The sequence below is a fragment of the Dipodomys merriami genome, unplaced genomic scaffold (genome assembly GCF_024711535.1).
Source record: "Dipodomys merriami isolate MVZ:Mamm:240054 unplaced genomic scaffold, mDipMer1.0.p SCAF_354, whole genome shotgun sequence".
NCBI lineage: Eukaryota > Metazoa > Chordata > Mammalia > Rodentia > Heteromyidae > Dipodomys > Dipodomys merriami.
In genome coordinates, this window is record NW_027205093.1 from 690,858 (window position 1) to 717,024 (window position 26,167).

At 39.6% G+C, this 26,167-nt stretch overlaps 1 protein-coding gene across 5 annotated transcripts in view; it reads left to right on the top strand.

Moving 5' to 3' along the window:
* The window catches only part of Ralgapb (Ral GTPase activating protein non-catalytic subunit beta), a 92,704-nt gene that overhangs the window by 38,181 nt on the left and 28,356 nt on the right, over positions 1–26,167 (top strand). For 2 of the 5 annotated variants that reach the window (XM_069988337.1, XM_069988341.1), the window contains 10 exons: positions 1,744–1,779; positions 2,981–3,182; positions 4,619–4,786; positions 5,225–5,339; positions 6,722–6,869; positions 10,794–10,858; positions 13,669–13,798; positions 15,491–15,624; positions 21,437–21,619; positions 23,468–23,619. In XM_069988337.1, the coding sequence (XP_069844438.1) occupies positions 1,744–1,779; positions 2,981–3,182; positions 4,619–4,786; positions 5,225–5,339; positions 6,722–6,869; positions 10,794–10,858; positions 13,669–13,798; positions 15,491–15,624; positions 21,437–21,619; positions 23,468–23,619 (1,333 nt within the window). The remainder of the gene's footprint in view (positions 1–1,743; positions 1,780–2,980; positions 3,183–4,618; positions 4,787–5,224; positions 5,340–6,721; positions 6,870–10,793; positions 10,859–13,668; positions 13,799–15,490; positions 15,625–21,436; positions 21,620–23,467; positions 23,620–26,167) is intronic. The other 3 variants (XM_069988338.1, XM_069988339.1, XM_069988340.1) reach the window with 3 other exon arrangements.

The following is a 26,167-nucleotide window of genomic DNA, read 5'->3' on the forward strand; positions in this document are numbered from 1 at the left end:
CTTTCAGGTTTTAGTCTAAAGATTTTTAGGGACACACTTTTAAAAGTACCATTTGCTCTGTGGCTTAATAAGACTAGTAGAGAATGAACAACCTAATATGATCTCTTCATTTACATTTTAGTGTCGAAGTCACATTAAGTGAAAATAGGTTTGTTTTTGTCATCTTACCATTGTACTTGAAAGTAGTGGCATAAAGTTCAGGATGGAAGGGTAGGATGGTGCTAAATGTTTTGAATATTTATAATAGGTCTTGCACAGTTGAATAATAATGGTGGCTGGCATTTATTGAGCTATTGCTATTATATGCCAGGTACCATTATTGTGCATTAATATTCATGAGTATATTGGTTGATAAGAAAACACTTTCCATTGAGCTTCAAAATAAATTGAAGTAAAAGATGTCTATTAGATTTTGCATCTCTAGGAGAACGTTAATTCTAGAAATAAAGCGAATATAATATTCATAAGAGTCGCTGCAATCACAGTGATTACACATCACCTCAGAATGAGGCTTGATGTCTAAATATTACGTCCATATAATTATTTTGGATCTTACAACTCTTTTAAATACTTTAAGGAAAGCTAGAAATGTATAGACGTCCAGGAATATAACTAGATTTTAGGAGTGAGTTTAGGGGCTTAAGGATTCCTTTGCTTAGTTTATTTTGTTCAAATTTAGACACTTTTCTACCATTTCAAATAATATAATTTACAAGTGTGAAATCAGTGCTTACTTAAGACTAAGTAAATGTACTTAGGATGATGAGTGAAAAAATTTTAAAAACCATTTTTGGGTTATATTTTCTTTACGTTCACGTACTGTTATATTTTGGGTTTTCTGAACCATGTTTGTTAATTTGTATGGTGTTCTTTAGAATGAGTCAGTTATATTTTTATTTTTTATTTTTGTTAAGATGTAATTCTACAGTGTAACTTTTGGGTATGAAGCTGTTGATACTGAAGTTCCTGAATCTAGCATGGCTTGGCCTATTGCTTTGGTAGTGGGTTTGTTTAATGGGAACTTAGAGCTTTCCATCTCTAGGGTGTTTGTAACAGCTTTGCTCACCCTCTTGCACCAGAAGATAGAAAGAAACCAGAATTTAAGTCATATGTGAGTAACATCCTTTCACAACTGTCTTCCTGGTGTAGAAAGAACAGAAGCTCTTCATCCTCTTGTTATATTTAGAGATGCTTAAGGCTGTTACATCACCTAGGAGATTGAAGATGTCCAAATAGTCACTGGGGTTATAGTATGCTTTTGGGTGCCAGTCTCCAGGTCTTGAGGGTTGTTGGGAGGATTGGAGATATTAACTTTTTAAAGTACTGGCTGCCATCAAGGAATTCTGCCTGTAGCTCACCTGTAATTTAAAGTGCTTGCTTCTTTGAACTGGTTAGTTTTTATTTACATGACAGCACACTGTAATTTATAAAAGTAACATTGAGCTGGGAAGGGTTAATGAACTAAAAATCTTAATGCACGTTATGGGCAGTTCAAAACCTCAGTTCTTTGTACTGTGTAATTTTCTTCATTCATTGTTTTGCATGAACAAAAATCATAATTTTGGACCTGAATGCACAATTTCCTATGTTTTTGAACTAGCTTGTGGTATCGTAAAGCTTGAAATCTAACTTATAAAAAGCTATAAAGCTTCTTAACTTATTGTAAAATTTCACCATCTTTAAAGTATTTTATAATTACTGCTGTCCTTTGATTTGTTTCCATTTATTTCTATTATCTTGCAGCATCTTTTATCCAAATTCTTCTTTCTTATAAATCTTGTAAGTAGGAACCAGAAGCTTCTCCTTAATTGCAGTCATGTTTTTATTTTTTTTCATAATTCCATTAAAATAATTGATTGTCATTGTCTCTTGTAGTTTTTGCATTTGGGAAGAAAAATACTTTTCTGTGTTTTGAATGGGGAAGATTGTTGGCAAAAGCAAATTAATCTGCCTGAATCAGTCCCATTATTTCTGTACACTAGTCTGGTCATGTCATGAATTCCAGGACTTTGCACTAACTGTGTTTTGGCTTTCTTTCTTTTCTTTCTTTTTTTTTTTTAAGCTTAATTTAAGCTTATTTTTATACAGATTTAGTGTTTGATTTGTATGCATTCTGCATGTAATGTTTTTCAAATGTATTATTGCTGGATAGCTTATTCAGGACGAAAAATGGCTCATGGGAAGTTGCATAAAGATTTATGCGTGACTCTGCATTCTATTAAGCCTATTATTATGAAACAATTTAAGCATTTTATGTAGAGTAATAAAAGATTTCAGAGTGATTTCCAATATACTGTGAAATCTTTTGTTAAAAGTAAAAGCAACTTGCAAAGGGCTTCTGTTTCAGAGACAAGGAATGGCCATAATTATCTTTCTTACCAGTCCAATTTGCCGATTTATCAACCTAAAGTTAGCTGCTGTCTGTGGTTGTTAAAATTCATTTTCATTTTGCTTGGTTGGGCAATTTTTTGGTGTGTGTTGTGGAGTTGGGGAGGAGGGTGGGTGATGGGAATGCTGTCTCCCTCCTTACCTTACCTTACCTTCTCCCTAAAGTTTATTGGCATGGGATTGCCCACTTAATTACAATGTCCATCTGAGTTAATGTGTAGATTATAGCTGCATTTCTTAATGTTTAAGCATAATTCTAGGGAGGGAAGAAATAATAGAAAAAGTCAAATTCTATGTTATGTATCTGTATTCAAGTACAGATATATACAAATGTACTCTTCTGATCAAAAATTCAGTTTGAAAATGCTTCTTGTAAAATCTGTTAAACTGACAATGCCACTGTAAATTGTTAATCATTTTCAAAGTAGATTTCAGAGAGCCCTTTAAAAAAATTAAGACATAGTTGCCAAATTATTGGATTCTATTCAAGTAGCTACTTAATGACACCAATATTTGATCTTTGTGTCCAGGGTCCCATGAGCCTATTTGGCATATTGACAAATATAATAAAACCCTCCTTTTCTCTCCCCAGCCATTACAACACAAGCTAGCATGGAGTTTCGGCGGAAAGGGTCACAAATGTCCACAGACACCATGGTTTCCAATCCTATGTTTGATGCCAGTGAATTTCCTGATAACTATGAAGCAGGAAGAGCTGAGGCTTGTGGGACACTGTGTAGGATTTTTTGTAGCAAGAAGACTGGAGAAGAGATTCTGCCAGCTTATTTATCCAGGTCTTAGAACTTTTTTGTTTATTTTTCCATTTATATAGTTTTAACCAGCTTTATTTATATAGCTTTAATGAGCTTTTGTCTGATCCATAAGACTGGATGACAAACTGAAAGAAAGACAGGTTTGTGAGAGGGAAGATGATGAGTATGTTGAATTTGAAGTGCCTAAGGGATATTTATCTGTAACTGTCTACGTTTTACCAGGTATATTATGCACAGGAACACTATAGGAAATAATAACATGCCCTGTTGGCTAAGAGATGAGGAGCTCAGTTGAGGGGTGTGAGCTAAAATGTCCTCCATTCTATTCAGTGGCTTAAGAAGTGTATAAAATCATGTCTAGTAGAAGAGAGCTTAGACATTGGAAGTGGCATTCTGAGGAATATAAGAATCTATTAAAGGAAATACTTGTAGAAGCCAGAAGAGAATATGGAGAGAAGGAACTGATCAAAGGGATGGATTCTTATAACTGAGTAAGGAAAGAGTTAGACATTCCTCCTGGACTGGCAATTGTTGTTTGTATGGCTTTCATTAAATTCTAGGGAGAGAAGATAGTCTGTTATTGGTTGGGTAGTCACTAGTAAGTAAATTTTTTCCCAAGTTTTTTAGGTTGAAAAAAGTGCCTGCTTACAGTGGTAGCTGAATATGCCATTATTGTTGCTCTTGAATGACAGGAGATAGAATGCTTAGTAAGTTGATAGGGCAGGGGGTGGTTGTAAAAATAAGATGCATTCATTCATATTCCTAAGGGGACTTTTATTCAGAGTGACCTTCGTATGGTGATAAATACTGGGTTTAAAGAGGTTGCTTTCTTTCACTATCATCCCAGAAACAATAAAGGAAAGAAAAAAGATACAAAAAACACTTTTATTTTCTAGGAATTGCAAATGCTGCACATTTTTACTGCTGTGGAATTTGATCCAGTTAATTCATTTTTCAGTTTCTTGATAAGCACTAGAGACACCTATAATTTGGAGTTTGTAAAGGCTTAAAACTTTTAAGAAGATATAATAGGGCTGGAGGCATAGCACAAGTGGTAGAACATAGCAAGCATGAGGCCCTGTGAGGTGAAGCTCCAGTAAGCCCCACCCAAAAAAGAAGCTTAATAGACATGAACCTTTTTTCCTTGTTAGAAAAACACAATTAGAACTGGGGATATGGCTTAAGTGATAGCGTTGGCCTTGAGAAAGAAGGCCATATGAGATCAGGAAACCTTGACTTCAAGCTCTAGTACTAGCACCAAAACTAAAAATTAAAAAAAAAAAGGAAGAAAAAAATTAGTTCTTGATGTATGTAATTGTGAATAGTTTGAATCTCAGCTGTACCTTTTAAGGTAGGAATAGTGAAGAGTGGAAATACTTGTAGATGACTGTAGAAAATAATGTTTCTGAAAACTTTTCACCAGCAGTTTGTTTAAATTTTTTTTCTTGCTTTCCTAGATTTTACATGCTTTTAATTCAAGGTTTGCAGATAAATGATTATGTATGCCATCCTGTCTTGGCCAGCGTTATTCTAAACTCCCCTCCTTTGTTCTGCTGTGACTTGAAAGGGATTGATGTTGTGGTTCCTTACTTTATTTCAGCTCTTGAAACCATTTTGCCTGACAGGTAAGCTGTCATTCTCTACTACCATGTCAGTTATCCGTTTTGGCCTGGTCTGTTTTGGTGCCTCTTCCTGTTTTCTAATTTATCCTGTCCAATTGTCTTCATTGTCCCAAGAGACTCAAGCCACATTTATTAGATTGAGTAGAGAATACCCAAACCTACCCCATCTCGGAATCTTTTCATTTATTCATGGGTTTATGAATCCTTTTGGGCTTTGTGTAGAAGGTCAAAGCAAATCCAGCTCAAAGTCTACCTTTGTAGAGTAGGTCTTAAATTTTAAATAAGACAGCCAGATTGTAGTTTAAATCAGTAACAGTATAATGTAGAAGTACACACATACACACACAGCTTGGATTGTGAAAAATTGGTTTAGTATATATTTAGCAATAGCTAAAAATGTACTTTAGCTTAAAATACTAATAGCTTTTTGTTTCTTGGCAGAGAACTCTCAAAATTCAAAAGCTATATAAATCCAACTGAATTGAGAAGATCCTCCATTAATATCCTGCTTTCTTTGTTGCCCCTCCCTCATCATTTTGGCACAGTCAAATCTGAGGTAATGTTTTATTAAAGGTTTTTGTTTGCTTTTGCTTTTTGTGTTTTATTTATTTATTTTAGTCGGTCATGGGGCTTGAACTCTGGGCCTGGGCACTGTACCTGAGCCCTTCAGCTCAAGGCTAGTGCTGTACCACTTGAGCCACAGCACCACTTCCAGTTTTCTGAGTGGTTTATTAGAGATGAGTCTCATGGACTTGCCTGCCAGGGCTGGCTTTGAACCTCAATCCTCAGATCTTAGCCTCCTGAGTAGCTAGGATTACAGGTGTGAGCCACCAGCACCTGTCTTAATTTGTTTTTTGAAACAAGGTCTCACTAGTCAGGTAAGGGAGCCTCAAACTCATGATCCTATTGCCTCAGCCTCTCAGGTGCTGGGATCACAGATGTAAGTCATCACACCTGGCCATTCTCAAAGATTTTTTTTTAAATATTCTATATTTTACTTCTGTGTGTATTTTAAAAATGGAGCAGAGAGCCAGATGCCAGAGGCTTACACCTGTAATTTTAGCTACCCAGCTTGCTGAAATCAGAGGATTACAGTCCAAAGCCAGCTTTTATCTCTAACCTGGAAAAAAAACAAAACAAAACAAAAAAAAAACTAGAAGTAAAAGCTTGGCTCAAGTAGTAGAATGCCAGTGGTGAGCAAAATGCCAACAAGAGCATGAGGCCAAGAGTTTAAGTTTCAATACTGCTAAAAGAAAAAGGAACAGAAGCTTAAAAGAGAAAACTTTTTTTTTTCAAATAAATTAATGATTTTGTTCTGTGCTGCCATTTCTTCTATCATACTGCCAGCATATTTCTGGCTACATTTCATGTGGTTGAGGCTACCAACATATGACTGCATATGTAGAGTGAATTAGTGACAGACAGTACTGTGGCTAGCTTTAAAAGCCTGGAAGCCTTGTTCATTATTAGCATAATCTCTTTTCCTGTCTACCTGTTCCTAATTAGGCTGGTTCCCTCCTTCCCTCCCTCCTTCCCTCCCTCCTTCCCTCCCTCCTTCCCTCCCTCCCTTTTTTCCTCCCTCCCTCCTTCCCTCCCTCCCTTTTTTCCTCCCTCCCTTTTTCCCTTCCTGCCTTCTTTCCTTCCTGCCTTCCTGCCTCTCTTCCTCTCCTCTTCTTCTCTTTTTCTTTCTCTTCCTCTTTCTTTCTCTCCCTCCCTCCCTCCCTCTCTCTCCCTCCCTCCCCTGTCTTTCTCTCCCTCCCTCCCTCCCTCCCTCCCTCCCTTCCTTCCTTCCTTCCTTTCCTTTCTTTCTTCCAACTTGGTACCTGATGCTTTCACTCATTGGCTGGCGCTCTACCAACCAAGCCACACCTAAAACCCCTAATTAGGCATCTTGTACTGCAACAGCAGATGTTGAATAAAATTTGTTTTTTTTCACAGGTGGTCCTAGAAGGAAAATTTAGTAATGATGACAGCTCTTCTTATGATAAACCAATAACTTTTCTGTCCCTGAAGCTGCGACTTGTGAATATATTAATAGGTGCCTTGCAAACAGAAACGGACCCCAATAACACCCAAATGATACTAGGTTTGTGTTCTTTTCTTTTCTTTCCTTTGTTTTTTGTCAGTCGTGGGGCCTGAACTCTGGGCCTGGGTGCTGTCTCTCAGCTCTTCAGCTCAAAGCTAGCGCTCTACCACTTGAGCCACAGAGCCACTTCTGGCTATTTCTGCTTATGTGGTGCTGAGGAATCGAACCCAGGGCCTCATGCATGCAAGGCAAGCCCTCTACCACTGAGCCACTTTCTCAGCCCCATGTTATAGGGCTTGAACTTGGGCACTGTCTCTGAGCTCTTTCATTCAAGGCTAGCTCCCTACCACTTTGAGCCACAGCGCCACTTTTGGTTTTCTGAGTAGTTTATTGGAGATAAGAGTCTCATGGACTTTTCCTGCCAAGGCTGGCTTTGAACCATAATCCTCAGATCTCAGCCTCCTGAGTAGCTAGGGTACAGGCATGAACCACTGGCACCTGGTTTAGGTTTGTGTTCCTATAAAGCTTTTCTTGTAAGTGAAAATTCCAGTACTGTTAACCTTATTCATGCTATGGGTCAGAGGTCAGCTCTTATTATTCTAAGTCAAAGGCATATTATTATTATTATTATTTTATTTTTGTTGGTCCTGAGGCTTGAACTCAGTCTGGGTAATGTTCCTGAGCCTCTGTGTGCTCAAGGCTAGCGCTGTACCACTTGAGCCACATCTAGCTTTTTCTGAGTAGTTTATTGGGATAAGAGTCTCATGGACTTTTCTGTACCTGGGCTGGCTTTGAATTGTGATCCTCAGATCTCAGCCTCTTGAGTAGCTGGGGTTACAGGCATGAGATACCAGCGCCTGGTGGAAAAAGCAGATTTTATTCCCTTCTTAATGTTAAAAAATAGGAAGGTGTTGACATGAGGGAAAGAAAGCATTTCAATCTCCTAGGACGATTATTTTTATTTGTGCTTTTTCTTTTTTCCTGTTTCCTCTGTTTGAGGATTATATACATTCACATATATTCTTCAGCCTAGATTCAGATACATTGCTAGCTAATTACTTACTACCTACTTGATATCTCTACTTGTAAGCCAAAAGACAACTCAAACCTATTTTGCCTACTTCATACATCTTTGCCCTAAGTGTTCTCTACCACCATGCTTCTACCTGTGTATCTTATTGCCCACATAAAAATCTAAGACTCATCTGTCTTTAGTTCTTTTTTTTTTTTCTTTTTCTCTTTTTTTTTTGCTGGTATTGGATTTTGAATTCTGGGTCTGGACCCTATCCTTGAGCTTCTTTTGCTCAAAGCTAGCACCCTACATTTGAGCCACAGAGCCACTTCCAGCTTTTTCTGTGGTTATTTGGAGGTAAGAGTCTCATGGACTTGTCTGCCCAGGTTGGCTTCAAACCATAATCTTTAGATCTCAGCCCCCTGAATAGCTAGAATTACAGGTGTGAGCCACTTGTGCCAGGCTGTCTTCAGTTCTTTCTCTATTACCTAGTCCACACACTTAAGTTCTGTCTACACTGTTTCCACAATGTTTTTTATTTTTTTATTTGTCAGTCATGGGGCCTGCACTCTGGGCCTGGGCACTGTCCCTCAGCTCTTCAGCTCAAACCAGCACTCTACCACTAGAGCCATAGTGCCACTTTCGGCTTTTTCTGCTTATGTGGTGCTGAGAAATAGAAGGGCCTCATGCATGCGAGGCAAGCACTCTGCCACTGAACCATCTTCCCAACTCCCCCACAATGTATTTTGATCAGCTTTATACCTCACTCCTAGAACTCTTTGTTTCTTTGCTTTTTTTGATCATGGGACTTGAACTTAGCATAAGCATTTGTCCCTGGGCTCTTTTGCTCAAGGCTAGTCCTATACATATACTTTTAGTCACAACTTCACTTCTGGCTTTTGAGGACTCTTCTGCCCAGGCTGTCTTTGAACCATAATCCTCAGATCTCAGCCTCCTGAGTAGCTAGGATTACAGGCATGAGCCACCAACGTCTGGCTATTTATTTTTTAAACTGTAATTATTGTAATTAAGGTGTTATACAGAAGGGTTGCCATTTCATGTCACATTCCATATCTTTTAATGACAGTGTTTTCATAGTCTCTAAGTTTGTCTCCTATCCTCCTACCTTGCTCCCTAGCATTTAACCTCCCCTATCTAAGCTAGTGTTGTAAAGAGTAAGGTAGGTAGTACCAATCTCCATACCACTGGCTGACAATTACACATTCCATATTCCTTACTCCGTCCTGTAGCTATCCTACATTCAGTTTCTCACCTTTGTATTACCTTGTACTATCAGAAAAGTATAACTGTAGTTTCTTATTTAGTTATTTTTCTTTATAAAATGTCAGAACCTTGTTTTAAAAGCATTCTGTAGGGGCTGGGAAGGTGGCTCAGTGGTAGAGTGCTTGCCTTGCATGCATGAGGCCCTGGGTTCGATTTCTCAGCACCACATAAGCAAAAAGAAAAAAGCCAGAAGTGGCAGTGGCTCAAGTGGTAGAGCGCTAGCCTTGAGCTGAATAGCTGAGGGACAGCGCCCAGGCCCAGAGTTCAGGCCTCATGACCGGATCCCCCCCAAAAAATAAATAAAAGCATTCTGTAATATTTTTCTTAGTTTGTTGTATGTCCTTTGAAATGGAGATGCTTACATTTGGTCTGTGGTGGTTTTTGTGTTTTGTGCAGTGTATTGGAGCTTGAACTCTAGGCCTCACATTCTCAACCTTTTTTCACTCATAGTTGGAGTTCTAAACATTTGAGCCACATCTCTACTTCCAGAGCTTTGCTGGTTAATTGCCAGTCTTGATTGGCTTTGAAAGTTTGATTCTCAGATCTCAGCCTCCTGAGTGGCTAGGATTAGAAGTGTGAACACCAGCACTTGGCTTTATTTTTTGGTGTTGTTTTTTTTTTTTTTTGAGATAGAGTTTCATGTAGCCTAGCTGGCCTTGAACTCTTGGTCATCTTTCCTCAGCTCTTTCCTCAGCTTCCCAAGTGCTGGGAATATAGGTATGTGTCATTTCTAGCTTACATGTGGCCTCTCACCCAGGTAAAGAATATCTGATAGTAGACATGTTTTTGTTTTTTTTTTTTTGTCTGTTGTGGGGCTTGAACTCTGGGCCTGGGCGCTGTCCCTGTGCTCTTCAGCTCAAGGCAAGCGCTCTACTGCTTGAGCCACAGTGCCACTTCTGGTTTTCTAGTGGTTTATTGGAGATCAGAGTCTCACAGACTTTCCTGCCCAGGCTAGCTTTGAACCCAGATCCTCAGATCTCAGCCTCCTGAGTAGCTAGGATTATAGGTGTGAGCCACCGGCACCCAGTTAGACAGGTTTTTTAATAGATAATATTATTATTAACTTATTGTTCAGAGGGGTTACCATTTCATGAGTACAGTTCTTTTTTGGACACACCTTTTCCGTCACTTTCCCCTTTCCATTCGGCAGTGGACATAATTTTATATAAAGCAAAGTTGATTTCAAATATGTTTTTTAAAAATAACAGTTTCAAAACTTTGAAAGCAGATCAGAATTTGGAAATTTTTGAAGAATATCTTTGTTGACTAGCCAGTGAATTTATTAGTAATTTTTAGAGAATCTTGTATATGCTCAACTAAAATAATACTTTTTTTGTTATTGTTGTTTGTGGTGGTCATGGGACTTTAATTCAGGGAGGATCCAGGTGCTAGCCCTAAGCTTTTGTTCTCAAGGCTAGCACTATACCACTGGGAGCCACAGTTCCACTTCCAGTTTTTAAGTGGTTAATTGAAGATAGGAGACTCACAGACTTTGCTGTGTGGGATTGGCTCTTAACTGTACTCCTAAGATCTCAGCCTCCTGAGTAGCTAGGATAACAGCTGTGAGCCACCAGCACCAGGTCAAAATCACATTCTTATCAATGATCTTAATCATTTTAATGTGAACTATTTTAGCCTTTATATCATGTTTTACCTAAAATGCTTTTCTGTTTATTTTGCTATTGCAGGAGCAATGTTAAATATTGTTCAAGATTCTGCACTTTTAGAAGCCATTGGTTGCCAAATGGAAATGGTATGAAGCATACACTATTTATCTGTCAGAGAAATCTACTTCTCATTTTATCCAGATTTTACTTCAAACTGCCAGTCTAGTGCTTTTTTATATTTATTTATTTATTGTTAGTCATGGGGCTTGAACTCTGGGCCTGGGCTCTGTCCCTCAGCTCTTCAGCTCAAGGTGAATGCTCTACCACTTGATCCACAACACCACTTCCAGTTTTCTGGTGGTTAATTGGAGATAAGAGTTTCATGGACTATCCTGCCTGGGCTGGCTTTGAACCATGATCCTCAGATCTCAGCCTCCTGAGTAGCTAGGATTACAGGTGTGAGCCACCAGCACCCAGTTTATTTTTTAAATTTATTTTATAGTACTGTGATTTGAACTAGGTGTAGTCACTCTTGCTAGGCAGGCACTCATTTCTCAGCCACACCTCTAGCCCTTTTTTGCACTGGTTGTTTTGAGATAAGCTCTTGCTTTTGGCATGTGCCTATACTGCAATCCCTTATTTATACGTCTTGTGGTTGACAGTATGACAGGTGTATCCCACTATGCCCAGTTTCTTTCATTATGATTGGGTCTTTGAATGTTGTGAACATTTTGCCCAGGCTAGCTGGAACTTTGATACTTCCCATCTCAGCCTCCCACATGGCTGGGAATAATAGAAGTGTATTAACATGCCCAGTTATTGAGAAGAGGGGGTCTCCTGAATTTTTTGCCAGAATCAGATCATACCTATAATCATTCCCAGCTAATTAGGAGACTAACATCAGATCCTCTTGATCTCAGCCTCTGTAAGGAGCTGGGATTGTAGCTATGAACCACTAGTTCCTAGTTCTTTATATCTCAATGATTGATTGATTGGTTGGTTGGTTGTGCCAATAATGAGGTTTTAACTCAGAGCTTGAGTACTGCCCCTTAGCATTTTTACTATAGGCTGGCACTCCTCTACCACTTGAGCCACAGCTCTACTCTTGACTTTTCAGTTCTTAATTGGAGATAAGAGTCTCATAGATTTTCCTGTCTAGGCTCTCTTTGAACAAAAAATCCTTAGATCTCACTCTCCTGAGTAGCTAGGATTACAGGTATGAGCCACTGGCACCCAGCTTGTGTGTGTGGGGGGCGGGGAGAGGACGGGTTTGAATTCATCTTCATGCTTGCTACACAGGTTCTCTACACTTGTCAGAACAGCCTGGACTATAGGCCTCCCAATTTTGCTTCTCTGTGTAGCTGGAGTGACAGGTGTACTCCATTCTGTTCCCAGCAATTGGTAGAAATGGAGTCTGTAAACTTTAGTTTTTTCCTTTTTGCCCAGGCTAGTCTTGAACTGATATCTACAGGTAGGATTACAGGTTTGAGCCACTACTTGGCTGTCCTAATGGTTTTTTAAAGTCATTCTTTGAAAAAAGCCAGCTCATTGATTAGACATTTTGAGGTTTCATTGCTTCATCAGGTATAAACTTCAAGTCCTTGAGAGTTTTTTCATGAGAGAAACTCCAGCCAGGCAGTATCTGCTTAAAGCTCTTACTTGGTTTGCTTTGCTGCTGAATTGGTTTGAATGATCTAAGAAAAGCATTCTATTTCATAATTCCTGACACCCTTAATAGATCAGTGGTCTCTTTCCATCCCACGTAGGTAACAGTTTTCATGTCCTCCAAAGTACCAGTGCTTCTAAATCGGAAAGACTTGCTCGAGAAATGTAGTGCCCCTTGCTTATGTTTTCAGGGTGCATATCCTTACAGAGTAGAGCCTGGATAGTAGAAAAGCAGTATCACATACAAGCTAGGCAGATGAAGGATGGACTATCAACTTATCAAGGAAGTTATGGCCCTGTAGATGGCTAATAATTTACTAATCTGTATATGATTATGTACAGATTATATGGGATAAAGTGACAGAAATCTATTCCCTATACATATAAGAATTTATACTATTGTGTTTTATAATAAAACTAGGACTGAAAGTTGTGTGTGTGTGTGTGTGTGTGTGTGTGTGTGTGTGTGTGTGTGTGTGTGTGTGTGTGTGTGTGTGTGTGTGTGTGTGTGTGTGTGTGTGTGTGTGTGTGTGTGTGTAAAATTGTATTCTTGGGGCTGGGAAGGTGGCTCAGTGGTAGAGCGCTTGCCTTGAGCTGAAGAGCTGAGGGACAGCACTCAGGCCCAGAGTTCAGGCCCCATGACCAGACCCAAAAAAAATAAAAAATAAAATTGTATTCTTGCTGGGCGCTGGTGGCTCATGCCTATAATCCTAGCTACTCAAGAGGCTGAGATCTGAGGATCTTGGTTCAGAGCCAACCCCGGGCAGGAAAGTCTGTGAGACTCTTATCTCCAATAAATCACTAGAAAACCAGAAGTGGCGCTGTGGCTCAATCAGTAGAGCTCTTGCCTTGAGCTGAAGAGCTGAGGGACAGTGCCCAGGCCCAGTGTTCAAGCCCACGACTGACAAAAAAAAAAAAAAAAAAAAATTCTTGTTCTTATGAAGTTTTCTTTCGAGACACTTAGGATTTTTTGGGGGGGGGGGTGTGGGAGCAGAAGTTGTTTATTTTTATTTTATTTCATTTTTTTTGTTGGTCATGAGGCTGAACTCTGGGCCAGGGCACTGTCCCTCAGTTCTTCAGCTCAAGGCTAGTGCTCTACCACTTGAGCCACAGCCCCACTTCCAGCTTTTTCTGCTTATGTGGTGCTGAAGAATCGAACCCAGGGCCTCATACATGCAAGGCAAGCTCTCTTACCACTGAGCCACCTTCCCAGGCCCTACAGTGTTTTCAAATGATTACTTATCCTTGTAAACCGTGATGCAGCCTCTAAATAACTTTTTCATCTAATTAGGGTAGTGGAGAAAATAACCTGAAGAGCCACAGTCGCACTAACAGTGGTATTAGCTCAGCAAGCGGTGGGAGCACAGAGCCCACAACTCCTGATAGTGAGAGGCCAGCTCAGGCTCTCTTAAGGGATTATGGTAAGCTATGTTTTGTTTTCTTTTGAAATAAAAGTTGTACAGAATGGCTTTAATTCTCAGATTTATAAAATAAAACTAAAATATTAATGTTCAAAAATTTTAAAATATATATGTTTTATATATTTAGGCAGATATTATATATAGGACAGATAAAATTAGTCTAGTTACATTTGGGGTAGTTGATTGGGTTCTATAATGAGTAGTCAGGAGATTATTCTGGGTTCTGTACCAGGTACCAGTGATACCATTGTCAGATGAGATGTAAGCTCTGCCTCAGGGCTCCCAGTCTAATGATAAGAGATGCTGTGTGTTGAAGGAAGTGATGGAGTATAAATGGGAAACCAGAGGAGCATCCCTCATTGTTATATTTGTATTAAATTTTAGCAAGATAAGGAAACATTATTTTCTGTCTTCACAAATAAAATATTTGCCAGAAAGCATCCTGTTTGGTGATGTTCTTTATATTGGGCAATCATTTTATGAATTCATTAAGTTTATGGTACTTTTATATACACTTATTTTCAAGCATGAACATTGTATTGAATTTGTGGATATTTATCCAACTCTTTGGTATGCTCTCTAGTTGCACAGATGTGAGTTTTAAGTTTTGAATCACCTGGAGACTTCATAGCTATATTCAATAAGGCATGCTTTTATGGTTTAAGTTTATAATAAGTATCCTTTAGACATGTCAGATACACACAGCCATTATGTGGATATTTAATTCACTTAAATATTGCATTTACAGAGAAGTTAATAAGTTTTTATCATAAATAGATATAGATAGATGTAGGTTTAATTTAGGTTGAAATTTTGGTTTTTGTGCTTTAACATTTTTAAACAAAAAAAAGTTGCATTGCTGTATGTGTTATAATATAAATGTTTGGAGTGATTGTTTGTTTCAACATTTTGAACTGGTGTTAGTCAGCTCTGCTTGTAATGTCGTAAAATATTTTTTACTAAGAAATCCAGACTTGTGTTAGTGTCACGTGAATGTCTCTCTTTAATGATCATTCCTTTTTCTGTTGTCACTGCCCTCTTTCTGATAGGATCGACAGGTATAATGTCCCTAAAGCTTTTATGAATCCATTTTAATTTGTTCTAATTTAGTTTCTCCTAATTTACTATTAGTTAAACAATGATAACTTTTAAATGTAAAATTGGAGGCTATACAGAGGCCAAATGGTTGTTTAATTTGTTTAGAAATATTTCATTAGTCTTGAAGAGTTAAAAGTTGATTTTGAAAAGACATTGCATGTGAATTTTAAAGATTTAAACACCAGATGCTTCAGGGTAATTCCGAGCATCTGAAGAAGTCTTAAAAGTCGAATTCTATAAAATTCCAAGGAAATGGTTAAAAGCCTCAATTCTTTTTGAAAATATAGTCTAAGTTATCAACTTAAAAATTTTAAGACTAACATCATTGTAAAAATGATACTGAAACTGCCAAGTTCCACATTGGTTTATGTGAAAGTTTGTGGGCTGGGAGCCAGAAGGTGTCCTGGCCCTGTGTGCTCCTATGCACTGTCAGGCCTGGTGCTCAGGCCAGTGGGGCGGGAGCATAGTGCTGTGGGTGCCCGTCATGCTCACTGTGGCTGCTGTGGTCTGTGCCTAGTGGAATGCTGTGCTTCTCGTTACTAATACTTAGTTGTTTTCCCTCCCTGTGGGATGTGGCATTGGGTTATATCCTAGCTCTTAATACAGATTCAGCTGCTGGGCTCCTGATACGCAGCATTCATCTCGTCACCCAAAGACTCAATTCCCAGTGGCGGCAAGACATGAGCATATCATTGGCAGCTCTAGAGCTCCTCTCTGGTCTGGCAAAGGTGAGGAGGATAGTCATTTATTTTAACACAGCAGCTTTGAGTTTGGCTCTTTTTTTCTGTATTTATTGACCCCTTGGTTGAGAGTATTACAATGTTGGCCATAGTCACATATTTTATATCCAAAGTACGAAATTGAGCCTCCGTGTGAAGCTTTAGTGAAATGAACTATACTTTTTAAAAATAGATTGAGTCTGAATATTGTAACTGTTAAATTACAGAAATATTTATTTGCACATAGCAATATGACACCTAGAGGCTTTTTAAGGAGTTGTTATGCTAAAGTGTGCTAATCGGGAATATCTTTGACTACTATCTTCCATTATTAGATATAAGCGAAAATTGTGTGTTTATATTTCTTTTATAGCTATTTCAGTTCTTAGAGTTAGGTAGCCATTTGTGTTTCTCTTAAGTATTTTTTGTGTATGTGTGCCAGTCCTGAGGCTTGAACTCGGTCTGCGAGCTGTCCCTGAGCTTTTCTTTTTTTTTTTTTTTTTTGGGTCCAGTCGTGGGGCCTGAACTCTGGGCCTGGGCGCTGTCCTTCAGCTCTTCAGCTCAAGGCTAGCACTCTACCACTTGAGGCACAGCGCCACTTCCAGCTTTTTTCTTTCTTCTTATGTGGTGCTGAGGAATTGAACCCAGGGCCTCAAGCATGCAAGGCAAGCACTCTACCGCTGAGCCACCTTCCCAGCCCCGATGTCCCTGAGCTTTTTTACTAAAGGCTGGTGCTCTACCACTTGAGTCATAGTTCCACTCTTCGCTTCTTTGATGGATAAGTAGAGTCTCAGGGACTTTCTGTATGGGCTGACTTCAAACCAAACTCTGAGTAGCTAGAATTACAGGCATGAGGTACCAGTACCAGGCTAGGATTTTTCATTGTCTTTTTTTTAAAAAACAGAACCAACTTCATTATGGTAGATGTCGTGTTCAAAACATGCTTTAAATTATCTTTTAAGTAGTTGTACAAAGAAGTTTCAATTCACCCTGTCCTCTTATGAGTACAGTGCATTTTGATGAGTCTCACCCCTTCATTCTTTTTTTAGGTGAAATTTTTGTAAGAGAGAGAGAAAGAGAGAGAGAGAGAGAGAGAGAGAGAGAGAGAGAGAGAGAGAGAGAGAGAGAGAGAGAGTGTGTGTGTGTGTGTGTGTGTGTGTGTGTGTGTGTGTGTGTGTGTGTGTGTGTGTGTGTGTGTGTGTGTGTGTGTGTGTGTGTGTGTGTGTGTGTGTGTGTGTGTGTGTGTGTGTGTGTGTGTGTGTGTGTGTGTGTGTGTGTGTACGTACCAGACCAGGGCTTGAAGGTATCACTTGTACTCTTGTTTTGATTTTTTCACTCATGTTGGTACTCTACCACTTGAGCCAGCCAAAATTTATCACCAGCCAAAAATTAATAAATTTAAAGTAAACGGTTCAGTGCCTTTTACTACATTCACAGTGTTGCAAAACCATCTCTCATAGTTCAAATGTGTTTTTGTTTTTGTTTTTTTTATCATCCCAAAGAAAGCCCTGAACCCATGGAGTAACAGTTGCTTTTGCTTCCCCTTCCCAGCTCTGGACAGCTATCAGTCCTCATTTTACCTCTATGGGTCTATCTCTTTTGAATATTTCATCTGGATACATCTGTTCTGGACCTTTTCTGCCTTGCTTTTTCATTTGTTGTGTTTCACTGCTAGTATACATTTTGTCAGGATTTTATTCCCTTTTAGGCTGAATAACACTGTGTTGAGTATGTGTATTATAGTTTGTATATCTGCTTGTTAGCTGATGGATGTTTTTGTGTCTGTGTGTGTATGTCAGTCCTGGGCTTGAACTCAGGGCCTCCTTGCTGTTCCTGAGCTTCTTTGCTCAAGGCTCTACTGTTTGGGCCATAGCTCCACTTCCAGCTGTTTTGGTGGGGGAGTAGTTAATTGGAGATAAGAGACTCAGGGATTTTATTGCCAAGGCTGCCTTTGACCTGTGATCCTCAGTTCTCAGCCTCCTGAGTAGTTAGGCTTACAGACAGGAGCCACCAGTTCCTGGCAGCCATCCTCTTTATAGCATCATCAGTAGTGCTGCTATAAACATATATTTGTTGCTGGTTTTAATTGTTTGGGGTATCAAGGAATGAAATTGTTGGGTCCATAGTAATTCTGTCTAACTTTTTTTTGGGGGGGGCGGGGGGTCTGGTCGACTGCCAAGTTGTTTTCTACAACTACTAAATCATTTTACTCTGGGTTCCAGTTTTTCAGTTTCTCCACATACTCACCAACATCTAAGGCTTTTTTTTTTTTTTTTTTTTTTTTTTTTGGGTGCTGTGGCAGTCTTGGTTCTTGACAGGGCCTACATGCTGTCCCTGATCTGCACTCTATCACATGAGCCACAGCTCCACTTTCAGCTTTTTATTACTTAATCAGAGACAAAAGTCTCATGGACTTGGCCAATCTGGGTTGGCTTCGAACTTTGATCCTCAGATCTCAACCTCCTGAATAGCTAGGATTATAGGTGTGAGTCACCAGCTCCTAAGTTTTTTTTAAATCAGTATGGGAAGGGAAGGATTATCTTGCATATATGTTTTGAGGACTACATTGTGAGCAGAAGGTGGTACTGTCTAGGATGATAAAGTTCGACTTTGTTTTGAGATATAGAAGCAAGCAATCAGATGCTGTCATATCACCCACAAGAGTAAAAATAGGCAAGAATATCTAGTATATTGTCAGTACCATTAGATCTTACCTAAACAATCCTGGGATGGGCATATATTATAAGGGGCATTTGCTGATACAAAAAGTAAGAACATGTAGGAAGAACTATATTGTCCAAGAACTAGATACTGTATACTTTAGTATACTTTTTTTGGACCACACTGAGGCCATGGCTGGTGCTGATCATGTCTGGCACTCTATAACTTTTTTTTTTTTTTTTTTTTTTGGGTCCAGTCATGGGGCCTCAGCTCAAGGCTAGCACTCTACCACTTGAGCCACAGCGCCACTTCCGGCTTTTTTGTTTTTGCTTATGTGATGCTGAGGAATCGAACCCAGGGCCTCAGGCATGCAAGGCAAGCACTTTACCACTGAGCCACCTTCCCAGCCCATAGCTAGGATTATAGTCATGAGCCATCTGCACCTGGCTTAGTTCACTCTTCATAGTTTGTAATTAGCCTTAGTTGTACCACTGCTCTGGATCCACTAATGAGCTATAATTATAATGAATTATGTATTGCATGGCTTATCTACTATAAAGCTACAATAATCAAAACAGCCTGAGACTGGTGGTGTAGTTCAGTGGTAAAGTACCTGCCATGTAAGCGTAAGTCACGAGTTCAAACCTCAGTATTAGCAAACAACAACAACAATCAGGTGTTAGACAGATGAATGAGTAAAAAAAGATATGCTGTGATAGGGTGCTGGTGGCTGCTGCTTATAATTGTAGTTACTTAGGAGGCTAAGATTTGAGAATAGCAGTTCAGAACCAGCCAGGGCTGACAAGTTGGCTTTTACTTCCATTTAAAATAAAAATTTAAAAATTAACCAGGCCTGGTGGCTCACCTGTAATCCTAGCTACTTAGGAGCCTGAGATCTGAGTATCACAGTTCAAAGCTAGCTTGTACAGGAATGTCCATGAGACTCTCATCTCCAGTTAACCACCAGAAAACCAGAAGTGACACCGGCTCAAGTGGTAAAGCATTTACCCTGAGCTGAAGAGCTCAGGGACAGCACCCAGACCCAGAGTTCAAGCCCCATGGCTGACCAAAAAATTTTTTTTAATTAAAATGAGGAACATATAATACATATTTCATGGAATAGTACACAGTCATAAAACAAAAAATGAAAATGTCATTTGCCAGAAAATAGATGGAATTGGAATATATCATTGAGCAAGATAAGCCAAGCTCAAAAATCCTTGTGACTTTGGGTTATATAAGATTTCTTTGGTATTACATTATAGATGAACAAATAGATAATTGGACTTTAAAAGTTTTTTTCTAAAAATATTCAAAATAACAAAAAAGAAAATAATCATTTTATTGTATTTGGATTCCAGATTCCATAAAGAATGCTCAACACTCAGTAATAGTCTTTCTTTCCATTGCCTGGTGTTTGACAGCAGTATAGCAGTGCAAAGAAATTGGTCAGTTGTAACATCTTCAAAGTTGAATTGAATGAGTTCTTCACTTGCTAAAGATGGCCCTAGTGGAGTTGAGGTGTGAGTTATGCCAACAAAAGCAGAATCATTATATTAGTCTCCAGGATATGCAGAACATTCCTCAGAAGGACAAATGGATCTGTGATCAATCAGTGCAATTCGGAAAATATTTGGCTTCCCTGAAAGCAGGTAGAGGTTTTGGTGCCATTTCTCAGGTGGAATCTCTGTATTTAACAAACTCAGGAGTACAGAGTACTCTAAGTTGTCAAGAAGAGTGAGTTAAGAGCAATGAGATCATGGTGTCTAGAATCTGCTATGGACAGTGGACTGAATCCAAGAAATTGTGGATGGTCCAGTGGTGCACAATGTGGATTCTATTAACTTTTATGTTGGTACCATCATGCACTGTGTGCTTCTGAGACAGGCAGCAAAATGAAGAAGGTATGCTGAGCTGAGTCCAAATGGTAAGACTGGCATTAAGAAGCTCCTGCCTGATAAGTGAGTGTCATGGATCAAAAAACTGAGATACTATCTACCACATCCATATCTGGACAGAAGATTAGGAAGCCACCACTGCCTAGTAGAATCTCCTTGGTAGCTGGATCTGAAGTCTGGAAGTTGCTTCTTAAACACCTGTGATCATTAAAAAGAGAAAAGCACAAGGAAAAATCCATAAATGCTAAAACAACCTTGTTAAAAAATAGAGAAAGTTTTTTTTTTTTTTTTTTTGGTCGGTCATGGGGCTTGAACTCTGGGCTTGGGCACTGTCCCTGTGCTTTTCAGCTCAAGGCAAGTGCTCTACTGCTTTAGCCACAGAATCACTTCTGGTTTTTTTAGTGGTTTATTGGTAGTATCTAGTGGTAGTATCCACCTGTAATCCTAGTAGTTTGGAGACTTAAGGCCAGACTGAGTTTTACATAGCAAGACCTTCTTTCACAAAAATAAACAGTAACAAGAAAAAAACTGTGTATGACTATATGCAGAAGTTTTATTAGTAATATCTAGAAACTGTTAACAACCCAGATAACTATTAATATGGTTCTCAATAGACAATTTTGTATATGTTCATATAAAAAATAAAATAAAAAATAAAAAGGGATAATAGATACATGCAAAAATGTAGATAAGTCTGAATATAACTATGCTCTGTAGAAGGAAGAGGGCAAGATGAAGAAAACATATTTTGTACAGTTTTGTCTCTATCATTTGAGTAACTTCACTTCTGACTTTTTTGGTGCTTAATTAGAGATTAGAGTCTTACAGACTTTCTTGCCCAGCTGGCTTTGAACTGTGATCCTCAGATCTCAGCCTTCTTAGTAGCTAGGATTATAGGCGCGAGCCACTGGTGCCCAGCCCGATGGGCACTTTAAATATGTGCAGTGAGTATGCCACCAAGCAGCCACCAAGTACTTTGTGCAGAATGGTGTACTACTGCCAGCTGTCTTCCAATCTCAGCACTGATGAGTAGGTTTGATGATATAAGAAACTAGGCCAAAGTAAAATACTGCTTTAGGACTTGAAAAATGCCACTGTTTTAGTAGAGAATGAAATACTCTGTTCCTGTATATAAATAATCAAAAAGCACGGCCTTGCAGTATATCACATTCTCAAATATGCCTAGCTTCAGAGAAAATGTTTCCAAGTTGGTACAGTGATTGTTGGGTAATTCTTTCTGTTCCCCAAATGACCATGCTTAGGTGAAGGTGATGGTCGACTCAGGGGACCGAAAACGGGCCATCAGTTCTGTGTGCAGCTACATTGTATACCAGTGCAGTCGGCCAGCCCCTTTACACTCCCGGGACCTGCACTCCATGATAGTGGCGGCTTTTCAGTGTCTGTGTGTCTGGCTGACTGAGCACCCTGATATGCTTGATGAAAAGGTAAGTTTTTTTTTGTTGTTGTTCTACCTGCAGAGCTAGAGCCCAGCTTGTCTATAAATAAAGATTCTAGGTAAAAATTTTACTCCCCACACATTTTTTCTGGTGGGCACAGGTATCTAGTCAATTTTCACTGCCTTCTACCTTATAGGGAAGCAGGCATTATAAAGAGTCCATAATGAACCAGATTTCTATGGCTCGCACCTGTAATCCTAGCTATTCAGGAGGCAAAGATTAAGAAGATCACAGTTTGGGAAAGAAGTTTGTGAGACCCTATTTCAACCAATAGGTTGGTACATTGGTATGTGCCTGTCATCCTAGCCACAGTAGGAAGCATGTATAGGAAGACTGCAGAAAGCAAGACACTATTCTCAAAAATAACTAGAGCAAGCCTGGTCCCCGTGGCTTACACTTGCAATCCTAGCTACTCAGAAGGCTGAGATCTGAGGATTGTGGTTCAAAGCCAGCCTGGGCAGGAAAGTCTATGAGACTCTTACCTCTAGTTAACCACCAAAAAACTGGAAGTGGTGTTATACCTCAAAGTGGTAAAGTGCTAGCCTTGAGCAAAAAAAGCTCAGAGACAGCAACCAGGCTCTGAGTTCAAGCCCCACGACCAAATTTTTTTAAAAAAAAATAACCAGAACATATAAAGGCAGGGTGTGGGGGGGGGGGGGGGGAAGAGAATGAAATAATAAGATACCAGAGCAAAAAGGGCTGCAGGCATAGCTTAAGTGATAGAGCATCTGTCTAGCAAAAGCCAGTCCTGAGTTCAGTACCACCAAAAAATAAAATAAAATAAAATAAAGCATACATAGTGAATGTGAAAGAAGAGATGTTAGGCTCATGAATATTCTAAACATTATTAATAAAATCTTAGTCATATTCATTATAGCTTCTGAACTTAGGATACTAGAAATTATTGAAAAATGTCAATCATTTGATGAGCTTTTCTTTGGTATATTAGATACTCTAGTCTTTTATTCATGTGAACTCAAGGCCTCAACACTGAGCCTTGATTCAATCTAAAATGTCTTTAATCATCCCATGTTTAGCTAAATTAATGTTGTATCTTTCACTTGGATTTGCATTTTTTTTTTTTTTTTTGGGGTCCGGTCATGGGGCCTGAACTCTGGGCCTGGGCGCTGTCCCTCAGCTCTTCAGCTCAAGGCTAGCGCTCTACCACTTGAGCCACAGCGCCACTTCCGGCTTTTTGTCTTTTTGCTTATGTGGTGCTGAGGAATCGAACCCAGGGCCTCAGGCATGCAAGGCAAGTGCTCTACCACTGAGCCACCTTCCCAGCCCCCCCCCCCCCCCCCCCCCGCATGATTTTTTAATCCATAGTAGTTTATAAGAATTGGGACTGGGAAGATGGCTCAGTGGTAGAGTCCTTGCCTTGTATATATAAGGCCCTGGGTTAGATTTCTCAGCACCACATAAGCAGAAAAAGCCGGAAGTGGTGCTGTGGCTCAAGTGGTAGAGTGGTAGCCTTGAGCTGAAGAGCTGAGGGACAGTGCCTAGTCCCAGAGTTCAGTCCCCATGACCAACCAAAAAAAAAAAAGAATTGGGACTGATGGAATGGAATTTAATGTAGCTTTACTTAGTCTCTTTCTCTCTCACTCTCTCATTCTCGCTCTGAACATGCAAATTTAGTTCATTATAGAGAAATTTGGAAGGGGATTTAAATTTATTATATTTCTATGGTATTAGTATATATATATAATAAAGAAAATTAGAAGTTAAAACTCCATTACCAAAATATAACCTCTAATACTGTATTAGCATTTTGATGGATTCTTTGTCTGCTCATGAAAAGATGTATTACTAAAATTTATCTACCCTTCCTGCTTTTAGGACTGCCTTAAGGAAGTACTAGAGATTGTGGAACTGGGTATCTCAGGAAGTAAGTCCAGGAACAGCGAGCAAGAGGTCAAGTACAAAGGAGATAAGGAGCCAAACCCTGCTTCAATGAGGGTAAAGGATGCTGCTGAAGCAACCCTCACATGGTATGAAAGTGATTGTGTTAGCAGTAACCCCATCAGTTCATTTCTTTACAGATGGTTTGATATTAAGTGACTTAGCCCCTTTAGTTGATACTTTGTCTCCAGAAATTAAATGGAAAGGAAATACTTTTGTGCCAGTTTGTTTGTTTGTTTGTTTGTTTGTTTTTTATACCCAGATAAATCAGTAGCTTGGGTTTCTGTACTAGTTGATATTAATTCAAGGCAAATTATGTTCGAGTTAGAAAGGATCTTGGAGAGATTTACTCTGTCCCTTCACTTTGATGCCTGAATTCCAGAGATGAAATGTGTCTGTCTGTGGTCTCCCCATCAAATCTGCCTCCTAGTTGGTTTCTTCTACAGCATTTGTATTGCATCTTATAAGTCTATTCAGCTAATATTTATAAACTTCCTGTTTAGAACTTGTAATAGGCTGGGGGTGGTGGTTTACTCAGAAGGCTAAGATAAGAAAGATTGCTATTTGAGGCCAGTCCTGGCAAAAAAGTTCTTGAGACGCTATCTCAATAGAAGAAGCTGGACATGGCAGTTCATGGCTGTCATCTCAGCCACAGCAGGAAGTATTAAATGGGAGGATTGAGATCCAGGCATAGACCAGGGCAAAAAGTAAACCGGTTTCAAAATAACTAGTACAAAAAAGAGCTGATGGTGTGGTTCAGCAGTGGAGTACCTGCCTAGCAAACACAAGACTGAATTCAAGTATCATCACTTACCCTTCCCATCTGTCACCCAAAAAAGAACTGGAATAGGATCACACAGATGAGTCAGAACCAGTCACTCCACCAATACTATCTTGCTCAGTAGGAAAGATTAAAAATATAAACACAAACTGCTATATGAGTAGGCTGAAATAAGTTCTCCAAGGGAAAAGGAACAAAATGCTAAAGAGTTAGAAAGAGGAAATATTTCTAGATAAGAGGAAAATCACAGTGGACATCATCCCTAGGGAAATCAGCTTAGCTGAAGGGAAAAGCAGACCTGCTACCTGAGATTCTTCATGCTCTCCTCATTTTTTGCCTGACTTCCCTGTTTTCAGTCTTCTTATTTTCCTATTCACCTTGTATTCTGTGACCAAACTCTTCCTTCTGAAGCACAATTTTTATTCTGCTGCTTGAATGTTATTCTGCCTTATTGTTTGAATTTAACCTGAATTTCAAGAAGCCTGTCAGATCTCTTCCACTTTTCCCTAGTGCCCTCTGCCATAGTCCAGTTAGCTTGTGGTAAACTGGACATGCTTGTTCCTGCTTATGTTTTTCCCCTGAATTACAAAGCTTCTTTCCTTTTCCTTTGATCACACCCTCTTACTTTTCAGTACTAACCTCAAATCTAGCTACCTCCATGCCACTCTTGGGTATTCTGCTTCTATGAATAGGACGCCTTTTGACACAGTACACTCATTTCTGATCCTACCACACAGCATAGTTGTGTACTATCATGATCATGTCTGGTTTATTTGATACATGCTTGCCTCCTCAAGATGGGAGGAGGTTTCTGAGGAGGGACCCATTTCTGTGATAACCCTCCCAGTGTTGAACACCTAATACACACTTGCAGAGTAAAGATTAGCTGTTTGGGCTGAGTGCTAGTTGCTCGTGCCTATAATTCTAGCTACTCAGAAGTCTGAGATCTGAGGATTGTGGTTCAAAGCCAGCCTGGGCAGGGAAGTCCATGAGACTCTTATCTCCAATAAACTACTCAGAAAAAGCTGGAAGTTCTGTGGCTCCAGAGGTAGCTCGCTAGCCTTGAGCACAGATAAGCTCAGGAACAAAGCCCAAGACCTGAGTTCCATTTCCAGGACTGGCCGAAAGCCAGCCCGGGCAGTCTGTGAAACTCTTCTCTCCAATAAACCACCAGAAAACCAGAAGTGGTGCTGTAGCTCAAATGGTAGAACACTAGCCTTGAGCTGAAGAGCTGAGGGACAGCACTCAGGCCCAGAACAAAGAAAAAACAAAAAGATTAACTGGGTTTTCATAGTCGTCGTTTTTAATCTCCTTTGGGGTACTAACTCAAATTCAGAATTAGGACTCTTAGAAGTCATTTAAGTTGCTCACACCTGTAATCCTAGCTACTCAGGAGACTGAGATCTGAGGATCATGGTTCAAAGCCAGCCCAGGCAGAAAAGCCAGTGAGACTCTTTATCTCGAACAAACTTCTCAGAAAATGGAAAGTGGCACTGTGGCTCAAGTAGTAAAGCTCTAGCCTTGAGCTGAAGAGCTGAATGATAGTGCCCAGGCCCAGAGTTCAAGTCCCACGATTGACAAATTTTTTAAAAAGTCATTTAAATTGCCCCTTTGTGGGCTAGGAAGGTTGCTTAGTGGTAGAGTGCTTCCCTCACATGCACGAGGCCCTGGGTTCGATTCCTCAGCACCACATAAACAAAAAGCCAGAAGTGGCGCTGTGCTCAAGTGGTAGAGCATTAGCCCTGAGCAAAAGCAGCTCAGGGAGCTCAGGGACAGTGCTCAGGCCCTGAGTTCAAGCCCCACGACCGGCCAAAAAAAAAAAAAAATGCCCCTTTGCTTAAATCAGCTTAATTACC